Raw genomic sequence first — 13,542 nt, forward strand, 5'->3', positions numbered from 1 at the left:
AATTTTTTTTTAATTAAATTTTTTTTTCCCACTGTACAGCAAGGGGGTCAGGTTATCCTTACATGTATACATTACAGTAACATTTTTCCTCCAGCCTTTCTTCTGTTGCAACATGAGTATCTAGACAAAGTTCTCAATGCTATTCAGCAGGATCTCCTTGTAAATCTATTCTAAATTGTGTGAATGTGTCCTTTTCTGTGTTGACTCTTCTGGTGAGGACTGGAAGGCAGATGGTACTCTTGGGAGCTCAAGTTGAGGGGAAGGTGACAGTCTTGATGGAAATGGAGGAGCCCCTGCTTTCCCCTGGCTGGTGGCCCTCTTCACTCAAGAGTGACCTGTAGGCAACTCCAGAAATTTTCTCCAGAGACAGCCCCCAATTCTATATCACTGAGGATAGCCAGCCTCCCAGTCACCCCAGAGCCACCGAAAACCTCAGCAGCGGTCCCCTGAGAATAGCTGCTTTGTGCTCAGCTTGCCTGTGCAAGCAACAGGATGACTGTCTCGTGAAATACAGTGATATGTAACTAAACAGCTTTGCCTTCTTATGAAACTCAAATGTGAACTGATTATGTTTTGAGAGAGCTGCCAAAATGAATGGCTGTTGTTTTAGAAGCATTGTCAGGCCAATCTCTGGGATAGCAGGCAGGGTTTCTGTCCGTTCAGATTAGAGTGAGGCCATGCTATCTGCCCCCTGGAAGTTCTCTAGTCTTTGCAGGGAGCAGGTGGGGTAGAACAGACAGGTTTGTGTTGTTTTTGAAAGCTTTTTTTTTTTTTTTTTTTGCTGCTTTTAGGGTCGCACGTGCATGTGGCATATGGAGGTTCCCAGGCTAGGGGTCAAATCAGAGCTGCACTGCTGGCCACAGCCACATGGGATCCCAGCTGCATCTGCGACCTACACCACAGCTCACGGCAATGCCCGAATCCTTAACCCACTGCGGCCAGGGATCGAACCTGCATCCTCATGGATACTGGTTGGGTTTGTTACCCCTGAACCACAACAGAAACTCCTGAAAGCATTTTTTTTTTTTTTTAAATAGCATTCAAGTTGAATAGGTAGGCAGCCAAAACACAGCCCTCTCTGATTCTGGAAGTTGTACCCTGTTGTCTGAGACAGTTTTTGCTGACTCTGACTCTTCACTGGACCCAAAGGCAGGGTTGGTGTGAGCTGCGGCCAATGAAACATTCACCTCAAGCTTGAACACCTGGTTCTCAGAGCCAGAGGCTGAGGAGAGACCCATCCAAGTTGCTGACTGCCCCACTTTGTTCTCTGCAGACTTCCTTAGGGAATGGGGACACGCAAACTGCAGTCAGCTGAAAAATAGCCCGGGCTGTTAATATCTGCTTGCTCCTCAATAGTATAAAATAGTGGCTTGGGGGCCTCCCACAGGGAGTCTCTTTCATTGACTTTTTTTTGCTGGCTGGTCCTCTGGGTGAGTGTTCTGTGGCTCATGGGGAGGCTGAATAGGGCAGGGGAAAGTGTACCAGACAGTTGAGCCCTGCAGATATGCTGCACTCAGATCCTTGCTCCAGCACTCACTAGCTGTGTGTCCATGAAGAGGTTGCTTACACTCTCTGAGCCTCAGTTTGCCCACCTGTAACACAGAGATGCTGTCACCTGCTGCTTTTAATGGGGCAGATACCTTGGCTTGGGGTGAGGTCCTTGCTCTGTTAGGCTCTGAGTTCCTGAGGACAGGGACCAATCAGCTCTATCTCTGAATCTGCCCCTTGCCCCGGGGCAGACCCAGGGAACCCAAGATGACAGGGTGACTTGTGTCCCACCAGCTGCGGAGCCGAGATGGCTCAGAGTACCTGATCCAGCATGACTCGGAGGCCATCATCAGCACCTGGCACAAGGCCATCGCCCAGGGCATCCAGGAGCTGGTAAGCAGACTGGGGTGGGGGGGGGGGCTGCCTGGGCTGGTAGGGAGGGGATGGCCAGCCATTATGCAGGGCATCAGTGCCCACTGTGAGTGGGGCCCTCCCCTCTGGCACTAAGAGCTCCACGGCAACAGTAGGTAAGCACCCCTCCCTGCAGATGCATAGGGGCTGCTGAAGAAAACAGCCTTTCTTAAGTATGTTAATCCAGCCTCCTCTGTAGGAGGGCTTCCAGGTGGGCATATCCTAGGGGAGTGTCTCATTCCAAACTGAGGCAGGAGAAAAGTGCAAACTTTGGTAAACAGCCTCAGGCTGGAACGACCAGGCTGAAACCAGAAGACATAATTTTATTTATTTATTTAGTCTTTTTTGCAATTTCTTGGGCCGCTCCCACGGCATATGGAGGTTCCCAGGCTAGGGGTCGAATCGGAGCTGTAGTCACTGGCCTACGCCAGAGCCACAACAACGCGGGATCCGAGCCGCATCTGCAACCTACACCACAGCTCACGGCAACGCCGGATCGTTAACCCACTGAGCAAGGGCAGGGACCGAACCCGCAACCTCATGGTTCCTAGTCGGATTCGTTAACCACTGCGCCACGACGGGAACTCCAGAAGACATAATTTTAAAGGATTGAATTGAAAAGTCCTCTATTTTTTAAGTTCAGTATGTCATGCATAAGTAGAGATGCGGCAGGCCCTCTCTGACAGCCACCATCCTGCAAACAGCCTCGGGCTTTTGGATCCTTGATTCTCTATGAGCCTACACTGGGTGCCCTGGTTGGCTGTATTAAGAGAGGTAGGAATTCAGATCCAGGGAGGCGATGCTGCTGAGATTGTTGGCAGTGCTCGAACTGGGAGCCACATAGGAAGGAATGCTGACCTCATGGTGTGTGTACAGAGGCGCTAAGGAGAATTATGGGGAAAGTGGACCAGGATGCGGGAGGTGGGTAGGGGTAGTCGGGGTATGAAAAGGTGGGGGAGAACAGGATGACGGTCTACACCGCCTGAAGGAAGGGGAATGTCTGGGGTTCCCTGGTCGAGGTGAAGGGAGTGGACCTGGAAGAAGGAACAGTGAACTCTGCCTGGGGGGGGGGTCTACAGTCCCCACCTGCTAGGAGGGCACTTCCTGTCTCTCACATCCTGGAAGCCCCCGCCCACTGGCCTCTCTGAGGCTCTGTGATTCTAGTCTGCAGACCTGCCTCCCGAGGAGGAAAGTGAGAGCAGCGTTGTATTCGGGTCCAGTGAGCGCCTGGGAAGCTGTCGGGAGGATGAGGCGCGACCGGGTGCTGGTGAGCTTGCGGGGAGGGGAGATGGTAGGCGTCCTTTGGGGGGTGGTGACACCGGGCTGGGCTGAGGCTGTGGGGTCAGCCCGACGCCACCGACGGACCCAGCCCCCGCATTCTTGTACGGCAGGGGTGCCCGCCCCGGGGCCCGGAGGCCTGGAAATCGACGTGAGCAAGGTCCGGTACAAGCTCCGCAAGTTCCTGCTGAGGCGGCCCACGCTGCAGTCGCTGCGGGAGAAGGGCTACATCAAAGGTACTGGAGGGGTCCGGAGAGCGGGGTGCTGGTGGCCCAGGGGCCAGGCGGGGCTGACGAGCCTCTCCACTAGACCAGGTGTTCGGCTGCGCGCTGGCTGTGCTGTGTGAGCGCGAGAGGAGCTCGGTGCCGCGCTTCGTGCAGCAGTGCATCCGCGCCGTCGAGGCCCGGGGTATGTACTCGGCGCCTGCGGGCTGGGCCAGGCGTTCCGCGGGCCTCAAGTCCTCCTCCCGGGACCTCAGATGGAGACTTCGGAGTGAGGGGGCGCAGGGTTGAGGGGGAAAGAACGGGGCTCCCGAGCAGGAATCATAGCGGGGGCTTTAGCCCCCCCCCCCAACCCGGGATCAGCGCCTCCCTCTGCTCCAGGGCTGGAAATCGACGGTCTGTACCGCATCAGTGGAAACCTGGCCACCATCCAGAAGCTGCGCTATAAGGTGGACCACGGTGAGGCCCGCCCCCAGGCCCCGCCCCAGGCCCGAAGGCGCAAAGGGATGCTGACCTCTTTTTCTCCCCTGCCCCCCACCACCGTGCCGCAGATGAACGTCTGGACCTGGACGACGGGCGCTGGGAGGATGTCCACGTGATCACCGGCGCCCTGAAACTCTTCTTTCGAGAATTGCCAGAGCCCCTCTTCCCCTTCTGCTACTTCCGCCAGTTCATCACTGCCATCAGTGAGAGCCTGGGGAGGTGGGGCGGATGGGGTAGGGCTACAGTGGGCTGCCTTAGGCACCCCCTTGGCTGGGACCCCCAAAATACTGGAAGTCAGCCTGCTCTGTTTCCCTCCTTCTCTCGCTGACCCTTGCCTTGCCCAGAGCTGCAGGACCAGGCTCAGCGCAGCCGCTGTGTGCGGGACCTGGTGCGCTCGCTGCCCGCCCCCAACCATGACACTCTGCGGCTGCTCATCCAGCATCTTTGCCGGTGAGCGGGGGAGCCTTGCGGGAATGGGAAGACGGGCCTGGCAGCACCCACCCCAGCGCCTCCCCCCAGCTCTGGGCCCTGAGTCCACCCCCCCGCCACCCCTTTCCCCTCTGCAGGGTGATCGAGCACGGAGAACAGAACCGCATGTCCGTGCAGAGTGTGGCCATAGTGTTCGGGCCCACGCTGCTCCGGCCTGAGACGGAGGAAACCAGCATGCCAATGACCATGGTGTTCCAGAACCAGGTGGTGGAACTCATCCTGCAGCAGTGCGCAGACATCTTCCCGCCGCACTGACCTCGGGCCTCTACCCCCACCCCCGCTGCTGGTGCTGCTGCCCTGGGAGTGGGGACGGCGACAGTGGTCCTGCAAAGAGGCTGAGCGGCTGGACTCTTATCTCTGAGACCTCGGTTCTGAGGGTATGGTGACCCCTGGTGGGCAGTTCGCAAAATGTGATTTTTTTTTTTTTTTTCCCCCCTCCCCTGATTTGGCCTGCTTTAGGGTTAATTGGGTTCAGTTCTTTATCACAGCGCCACCTGCTGGGCATTTGCAAGAATGCGGGGTGGGGGAGAGTCTTTTCTGGGACAGCCGAGATGCAAGGAGGAATTCGACCAAAGGGTTTCCTGGCTTCACTGAGGCCTTGACGGAGACCATGTGGGTTCCCTGCCCTGTGCGTGGCACCGTGCCCATCATGAAGCAGCAATCGACAACTTCCCTGCTGTGGAAAGAGAACTGACTGGGGCCACCAGCAGGCAGCTGAACGTGCCTTTCCCCAGGCCTCCCTGCTGATGCTGCCTGGCCCAGTCACTGGCTGGCTGTGGACCATTTTCATCTCATTTCCTGTTTGGAGTTCTGGGCCTTGCCCTCCTTGGTTCACGTGTGCTGTGTGCAAGGGGTCTTCCTGGTTGCTCAGTGTGTACCCTGCACCTGCCATGCACCATTTCTACTCACGATCCCATTTTACAGGTGAGGAAGCTGAGGCTTACAGAGGCAAAATGACTTGTTCAGAGTCCGGTGGCTGATCGGACTCCCCAGCTCAGGCTCCTCTCACACCAGAGCACAGCCTCCTGTGAGCATGAAATCAGTTCTTTCAGCTACCCCGCAACCCCAGCATGGCTTTATGGGTGAAGCGATGAAACTAAGCTGAAGGGATCTGCCCCAACTGTTCTGAGGGGAGGGGAAATGCAGCCGCAGGAGCTCCAAGGCCCTCTCGGCGGCACCCTGGCTCTTAGGTATGCCTACCTGGTGCCCACCTTGCCGTGAAGAGCTGGGAAAGAGGCCTGCAAGGTAGGAGGAAGGAGATCATGACCTCAGAAAAGAAAGTGTGGCCCTGGGGTCATCCGTCCCCTTTCCTTCTTGTGCACAAACCACTTCAGTTTATGGTTCTCGGGCCCCGCCCCACCTACCCGCTCGTATATTCCACAGACCACAATAGCTAATATTTATTGACATTTGCACCATAGCAAGCATTTTACTTGGATTGTCTCATTTGTTTCTCACAGCCAGTATTTATTAGCTGCCCTTCTGGGTCAGGCACTATGCTCTGGGCAGGGGTACCGCACACAGCCTCCCTGACCCGAGCCCACCCCTGATGCCAGCGGGGCAGGAGGAGAATGCAAACAGAGGCTTCACACCATGTGTCAACACCTTGTAAAGTTATAAATCAAGCTAACAACTGTTCAATAAAATATGTTCCATTCTCCTACTGTACTTTCACAATGATCTGGAAGGCCAGGTTCTAACGTAAACTTTTTTTTTTTTTGTCTTTTTAGGGCCACACCTGTGGCATATGGAGGTTCCCAGGCTAGTAGTCCAATGGAGCTGTAGCTGCTGGCCTATGCCACAGCCACAGCCACGCTAGATCCCAGCGCATCTGCAACCTACACCACAGCTCACGGCAACACCGGATCCTTAACCCATTGAGCGGGGCCAGGAATCAAACCCGAGTCCTCAAGGATGCTAGTCAGATTTGTTTCCACTGAGCCACAATGGGAACTCCTAAGGTAAACTTCTTTGACTCATCCAAATTCCATGCCCAACTGGGTGGCATGCCAAGAACTGGCTCTGCGCTCAGCCTGCCCCCCACTATCTTCCCACTTCAGAGCCATGCTGGCCCAAGGGGAGGTTCAAGTGCCCACATGCGGACACTCCCATCCACGAGTGCCACCTGCTGGCCCTTAGTCACCCCACATGGTCCTCCCTCTGAGGGAACAGGCCTGGAGTCCCACACATCAGGAGCATGATCTAAAGGTATGGGCCTGGGCTCCAAGGGGGCCCCGCAGATTCTTCATCCTGGGGGGAGAGGCACAGACAGAGAAGGTCCAGGGTAGAGCTATCTAAAGGGGGACCCATGAGAGTTCCTGCTGTGGCACAAGATTGGTGGGGCACCAGGATGCAGGTTCAATCCCCAGTCCTCACAGTGGGTTGAAGGATCTGGCATTCCTGCAGCTGCTGTGTAGGTTGCAACTGGGCTAGCATCAGACCCCTGGCCGGGGAACTCCATATGCTGTGGGACAGCCAAAAACAAAATTAATTTTTAGTTAAAAAAAATAAAGTGGGATCCATGGCAGGGCAGGAACCCCTCTCACAGGTTTAAGAGCAGAACTGGACAGATATTAAACATCTGACTACTTGATAACCATGATTATATGAGAGCTGGGGAAAAACACAGGGTGCTCGGAAAGGGTCGCTGGGATGTGACTGTCCCCAGAGGCCTGAGATGCCTCTGGCAAAGCCGCATTGGAGGTAAGCACTAAAGAATGAAGACAAGGTGAAGAATTAAGGGAAGGGTGTCTAGTCAGAGGGAACAGCATGTGCAAAGGCTCTGAGGCATGAAGGCTGGTGGGGAGAACAAAATGTGGGAGAATTTGTGACTGGAGCCCACAGAGCCAGTGGGGATGGGTGTGTGTGGGTGTTGAAGAGGCCAGCAGGGGGCAGAGTGCATGGGGGTCTGTGGTAGGACAGCGGCAGCAGGATCCTCTGGCAGGAGGGTCTTGCCGCTCCACACCCTACCTCGCCCCACGCTTTTGACCCTGCCAAGAGCTTGGTGGACAGCAGATAATGTAGCAGCAGACACAGAAGTCCCAGAGTCATCACATTTTGTCACCAGGAGGAGCTTCAGAAATCACCTACTGCTGGAGTTACCATCGTGGCTCAATGGAAATGAATCCGGCTAATATCCATGAGGTTTCGGGTTCAACCCCTGGTCTCGCTCAGTGGGTGGGGGGTCCAGTGTTGCCATGAGCTGTGGTGTAGGTCGCAGATGTGGCTTGGATCCTGAATTGCTGTGGCTGTGGCGTGGGCTGGAAGCTGTAGCTCTGATTTCAACCCCTAGCCTGGGAACTTCTGTATGGTGCGGGTGTGGCCCTAAAAAGCAAAAAAAAAAAAGAAAAGAAAATCATCTACTGCTAATGAGCAAATTCTTAGAGAGACAAGTTGTAACTTACTTGAGGTCACATGGCAATTGGTGGCAGGGCCTGCCTAGAGCTTCGGCCACCCAGTCTGAGCACCTACTGTGCACCCCACCAGCACAGCGCATGTCAAGCACAGCAGGTGCACAGCGAATACGTTTGGAATGAATCGGGTTTTGTCTGGAGACACAAAGCTGTGGAAATCGTGTCTCCTCTCTGGCAGTGCCATCTAGTTAGGGGATAGACAAAAGTAACTGAAGGTGGCAGAGATGATAAGGGCTATCACAGGGGTCCCTCTCTCGCTCCCAGCTGATGCTGTTTCGAAATCTGGTGGCCACACCCAGCCCTCATGCAAGTGGACCTGTAAACTGCCTGTCATCCTCCTGGCGACACTGTCCTTTGCCCAGAGCACCCTGTAAATGGTGATGCCCTGGCCCACTGCTCTCTCCCCTCCGCCCTCCCCTAGGGCCCTCACCCATTCCACTCTGGGGACTCAGGCACCACGCCTGCACCTGTGTCACCCAGATCTCTGTCACCAGCCTGAACTGCTCTCTTCTGAGTTCCAAGTGTAAATATCCACCTGCATGGGGGGCTGCCAGGAGCCCTAAGTGCAGCCTGTCTGCAACAAAATCGAAACCAGCTCTTCTCCTTTTCTCTGGGCACAGTACCTCTATGTACCCGAGTCTCCTCCCCTTCCCTACCAGTCAGCCCCAAGGCCCTACTTTGTCTTTTTGGGGCCACCCCTGCAGTATATGGAGGTTTCCAGGCTTGGGGTCTAACCAGAGCTGTAGACGCTGGCCTGAGTCACAGCCACAGCCACACCAGATCTGAGCTGCATCTGTGGATTACATCACAGCAACACTGGATCCTTAACCCACTGAGCAAGGCCAGGGATCGAACCGCATCCTCATGGATCCTAGTCAGGTTCGTTAACCCCTGAGACACGAAGGGAACTCCCCCAAGTCCCTACTTTCTAGCTCCTAAATATTTCCCTGTCTCAGCCTCTCATCTGGATGGACTCCCCCCACCTCCATTCCATCTCCACTTAGCAGCCATCTGACCATGGACAGATGTGGGGATGTGGCCTCTGAGGCCCTGCCCAGCCACGCCTGCCACCTCCCTGCCACCAGCTGTGCCTATGCCTGTAGCTCCCAGAACACTCCAGAAGGTTCCTTGCCTCCAGGCCTTTCCCCATCTTCTTCTCTTTCACCTGGCTAATTCCTCCTCCTCCTCCTCTCAGCCCATGTCTGCCCCCCACACCCCTTCTCAGGCCTCTCATCGGGCCCCTCTCCCTCATCACACTCGCCGTATTGTCATCGCGCGTCCATATGCTTCTCTTCCCCACCAGGCTACATGCTGCCACGTCCTCAAGGTTCCTCCACGTAGTAGCCCCGGCGCAACACCCTTCACTCTCATGGCCAAACATCCCAGTGTGCGGATGTGCCACTTTCTTTATCCTTTCACGAATTAATGGACATTTGGATTCCCCCCCCCCCTACTTTTTGGCTGCCATGACCAATGCTGCTGTGAGCATTCACGTGCACATTTTTATGTGCACATATTTTCTTAGCCTGAGCTTCTGTAACAAAATAACAGACTGGGGTAGTCTAAACAACAGAAATTCTTTCTCACAGTTCTAGAGGCTGCAAGTTTGAGGTCAGGGTGCCAGCACAGTGGGGCTGTGCTGAGGGCTCTCTTCCTGGATTGCAGATGGCTACCTGCTTTTTCATTTTTATTTTTTGTCATTTTAGGTCCACACCTGTGGCATATGGAAGTTCCCAGGCTAGGGGTCAAATCAGAGCTCTAGCCACTGGCCACAGCCACACCAGATCCAAACTGCATCTGTGACCCACACCACAGCTTAGGCAACACCCGATCCTTAGCCCACTGAGCACGGCCAGGGATTGAACCTGCATCCTCATGGATACCAGTCAGATTCGTTTCAGCTGAGCCATGACAGAAAGGGAGGGAAGGAGGGGGGGACAGAAGGAGGGGGAGATGGAAGGGAGGGAGGGAAAAAGGGGGGACAGCATGGGAAGTGGGGCCAGAGGGGAGGGGAAAGGGGGAGGCTGGGGGCCAGCTGGCTTATTTCTTCCTCTTTTTTTTTTTTTTTCTTTTGATGGCTGTGCCTGCACCATGTGAGATCCCAGCCTAGTGGCTGAATCAGAGCTGCAGCTGCTGGCCTATGCCACAGCCACAGAAAGCAGGATCCAAGCCACGCCTGTGACTTACCACAGCTTGTGGCAATGCTGGATTCTTAACCCACTGAGAGGCGCCCAGAGATTGAACCGCATGGTCACAGAGACATCCCACTAAGACACAGTGGGAACTCCTCTTCCTCTTGTAAGGACAGTGACCCCATCATGGGAGCGCCACCGTCATGACCACCTCTAAACTGAATTATTTCCCACAGGCCCCGCCTCCAAATGCTGCCACACTGGGGATTAGATTCAACAGAAGAAGGTCTTCATTTTGGTCTTTTCTGGGGCCGCACCCCCAACACATGGAGGTGCCCAGGCTAGGGGTCTAATCAGAGCTGTAGCCCCCCGACTGCACCAAAACCACAGCAACATGGGATCTGAGCCGCGAATGGAACCTACACCACAGCTCACGATCAAAGCTGAATCCTTACCCCACTAAAGCGAGGCCAGGGATCAAACCCAAAACCTCCTGGTTCCAAGTCGGATTCGATTACCACTAAGCCAGGACGGGAACTGCTTCAACAGAAAAATGTGGAAAGGACACAAAAATTCAGTCCATTAACATTTTTTTTTCTTTCTAGGGCCAAACCTGCAGCTTATGGAAATTCTAGGCTAGCTGTAGAATTAGAGCTACCACTGTCGGCCTCTGCCACGGCAACGCATGATCCAAGCCGAGTCAGACAACTACACTAGAGCTCACAACAACACCGGATCCCAGACCCACTAAACGAGGCCAGGGGTCGAACCCGCATCTTCATGGATATTAGACGGATTTGTTTCCACTGCACCACAAGGGGAACTCCCATTGGCATTGGTTTGAAGTCCCTTGGCTGCATACCTAGGAGTGGAATTGCTGGCTCCCACGGGACCTCTGTTTAACTGTTGGAGGAACTGTCAAACTCCAGTCTGGGTCAAACGCTGGTCGGTCTTGCCCTCTTTCTTTGTTTCTGGGCCACACCTGAGGCACAGGGAAGGTCGCGGGCCAGGGGGTCGAGGCGGGACCACACCTGCAACCTATGCCAGAGCTTCTGGCAGCAAAGCCGGATCCTTAACCCACTGAACAAGGCCAGGGATGGACCCCGCAACCTCACGGAGACAAACCTCAGCGGGTTTCTTAACCCGCCGAGCCACAGAGGGAACTGCCAGGCCCTTTGGCACCTTGGCCGCATCACTGTGCACGCCCGCCTGCGATGCGCGGAGGATTCTGGTCTCCATCAGCGGCTGCGACCTCTCTTGCAGGCCGTCATGCTCCTTCAACCCCTGCCTCCCCCGCCCGCACTGGACCTCACCACCTCCCAGGCACGATGGGGAGCCCTGAACGGCCAGCCCTCCAGCCCGGAGCTCCCACACCACACCCCCCACCCCGAACCCCCCCGGGCCCCCCCCCCTCCTCCCTGCCCCTCCTACCTGCAGGCAGACACATCTCCCCAGGGCTGCAGCTCCCCTCTTTGTCCAGAGAGCATCCGCTCCGGCGGCCACGCTGCTCTCTTCCTCTCTCCATTGCTGTGGCGGGTGGAACTCGGCAGGAAATGGGGAGAAGCGGGCGGGCAGTTTCCCGGGAGTGCGCTCAGGACCGACACCTGCGTGGCAGGTAGGGCGAGGCTGGGCTGGGATGCAGGCCCGTCTCAGGCCTCAGCCACCCCCACAGGAAACTCTGGGGCTGGGGCACCCTCAGCGGCGTCCCCCCTTGGGACAAGCACGCCAGGCCTGCACACGGCCTCATCGACCCATCTGGTCGCGGGAGGAAGGCTGCCTGGGGCAGCGGGGGACGAGGGGAGGCGGGCTGCAAGAGTTTGGCACAGGGGCTCTCTGCCGCCCAGGGCTCATTCTGGAGAGAGGCTCAGGCGAGGGCTCCCACAGCCACAGCCGGGGAAATCAGTGCCCCAGTGCCGGTGGCACCCAGGGCAGCCACTACAACAGCCAGCTGGCTCCTCCTCCTCACCCCTCACTGCCCTGGCTCAATCCTCACTCTCCCTGTGCCCCCACCCACCCCCCACCAGACCCCTGACTTCCCCCGCCCCTAAACTCACCGGTGATTTCACATTTCATGACCGCGGGACAGTTTGGGGTCTTCACAGCAATTTCCCTCCTGAAAGCATCCTGTCTTCCGCTGGCCTCTCCCTCCTTGCAAGCGCTGGTTCTCCCTTGGCTTGCCCCCCACCCCCAACCCTCCACCCGCCACATCCTCCTGCGTGCCCTCCCCCTCTGGCCACAGCCCCTCCCCCTCCTCTGCCAGGGCCAGCGCCCTGGAGGTTCCGGGGAGGGGCAAGCCCCTCCTGTCCCTCTGTGCTCCCTCCCTGGTGACACCGTCCACCCATGGCATTGGCAGCACCAGGCCCCCCGACCCTCGCACAACCTGCTTCCCTCTGCGACAGCTGTCGGTCCAAGCCTGGACTCATGATCTTCCCCAAACCTGGGCCTCCAGGGAGTTCCCTGACCCAAGAGATGGCTCCATCACCCCCACTGCAGGCGGATGAGCCAGAAACCTGGGAGCCAAGCCTTCTCCCCCATTGCCTACCACCCCCATGTCTCCACCCGCCATACCTGCTCTGTGGCCAAGTCCAGTCCGGCCTGCTTCTCTGATCCAGCCACTCGTCTCCACCACGAGGGCCCCACCGAGTCTCAGGGCCAACCTCACCTGGACCACTGCCTGGACCACTGCAGCGCCCTCCCCGCCTGCTCCTCTTCCCACATCCTCTTTGCCCCCACCCCGCCATCCTCATTTCAGCTATTTATTCCCCAACCCGGCACTGTTTTTTTTTTTTTAGGGCCCCAGGTGTGGCATATGGAGGTTCCCAGGCTCGGGGTCGAATTGGAGCTGCAGCTGCCAGCCTACACCACGGCCACAGCCACGCCAGATCCGAGCCACCCATCTGCGACCTGCGCTGCAGCTTGTGGCAAGGCTCCATCCTCCACCCACTGAGCGAGTCCAGGGATCGAACCCGCCTCCTCAGGGATCCTAGTCGGGGTGGTTCCTGCTGAGCCACGCTGGGAACTCCCTTTCCATCCTCATTGTCAAACACAAACGGATTTGCCCATCATCCTGCTTACAAACCTCTCCAGTCCTCTCGGGAAAAGAGCCCAAGCTCTGACACGGCCTCCAGGGCTCAGCGTCACTTGGCCCCCGCCTGCTCCTCAGCTTCCCCTCCCTCTGCGGTACCGCTCAGAGGGGCAGAGCACAGGCTCTGGAGCCAGGCTGCCTGCACTCGCATCTGAGCTCCACCCACGAGGCCCCTGCCAGGGGGTTCTGGATACTTGGCGCCTCCTGCTGTGTTGGGGAGTCCTCCTCTGGAACATGGGGGTGCTCATGGCACCACCAAGGTCACAGGGGGGTCGTGACGATGACCTGAGCGATCGCTCTGGAGGCTCTGAGGACAGAGCCTGGCCAGAGGAAACGCTCGGTGAGCCCTTGCTGGGCCTGGTGCTTTACTTGCTCTCCTGGTTTCTGCGCTGCAGCGCCACGGACCTCCCACTGCGTTCCCAGATGTGTCATGGTCCCTCCTGCCCCAGCACCTTTGCCTGGGCTCTGCCCTCTCTGCACGTCTCTCCTCCCTTTGCTCAGTCGTCATTTAGCATCCTGCTCAGGGGACCCTTCCTCGGGCA

General features: G+C 56.8%; 1 protein-coding gene across 4 annotated transcripts in view; it reads left to right on the plus strand.

Annotated features, from left to right (window-relative positions):
* ARHGAP27 (Rho GTPase activating protein 27) overlaps positions 1-6,034 on the plus strand; it is a 33,100-nt gene extending 27,066 nt beyond the window's left edge. For 3 of the 4 annotated variants that reach the window (XM_047757187.1, XM_047757186.1, XM_047757188.1), the window contains 8 exons: positions 1,783-1,881; positions 3,064-3,166; positions 3,291-3,413; positions 3,487-3,585; positions 3,780-3,857; positions 3,950-4,084; positions 4,226-4,331; positions 4,448-6,034. In XM_047757187.1, coding sequence (XP_047613143.1) covers positions 1,783-1,881; positions 3,064-3,166; positions 3,291-3,413; positions 3,487-3,585; positions 3,780-3,857; positions 3,950-4,084; positions 4,226-4,331; positions 4,448-4,625 — 921 coding nt within the window. In that variant the 3' untranslated portion in view covers positions 4,626-6,034. The remainder of the gene's footprint in view (positions 1-1,782; positions 1,882-3,063; positions 3,167-3,290; positions 3,414-3,486; positions 3,586-3,779; positions 3,858-3,949; positions 4,085-4,225; positions 4,332-4,447) is intronic. The other variant, XR_007131697.1, reaches the window with a different exon arrangement.
* Positions 6,035-13,542: the final 7,508 nt, after the last annotated feature.

The sequence above is a fragment of the Phacochoerus africanus genome, chromosome 14, assembly GCF_016906955.1.
Source record: "Phacochoerus africanus isolate WHEZ1 chromosome 14, ROS_Pafr_v1, whole genome shotgun sequence".
NCBI lineage: Eukaryota > Metazoa > Chordata > Mammalia > Artiodactyla > Suidae > Phacochoerus > Phacochoerus africanus.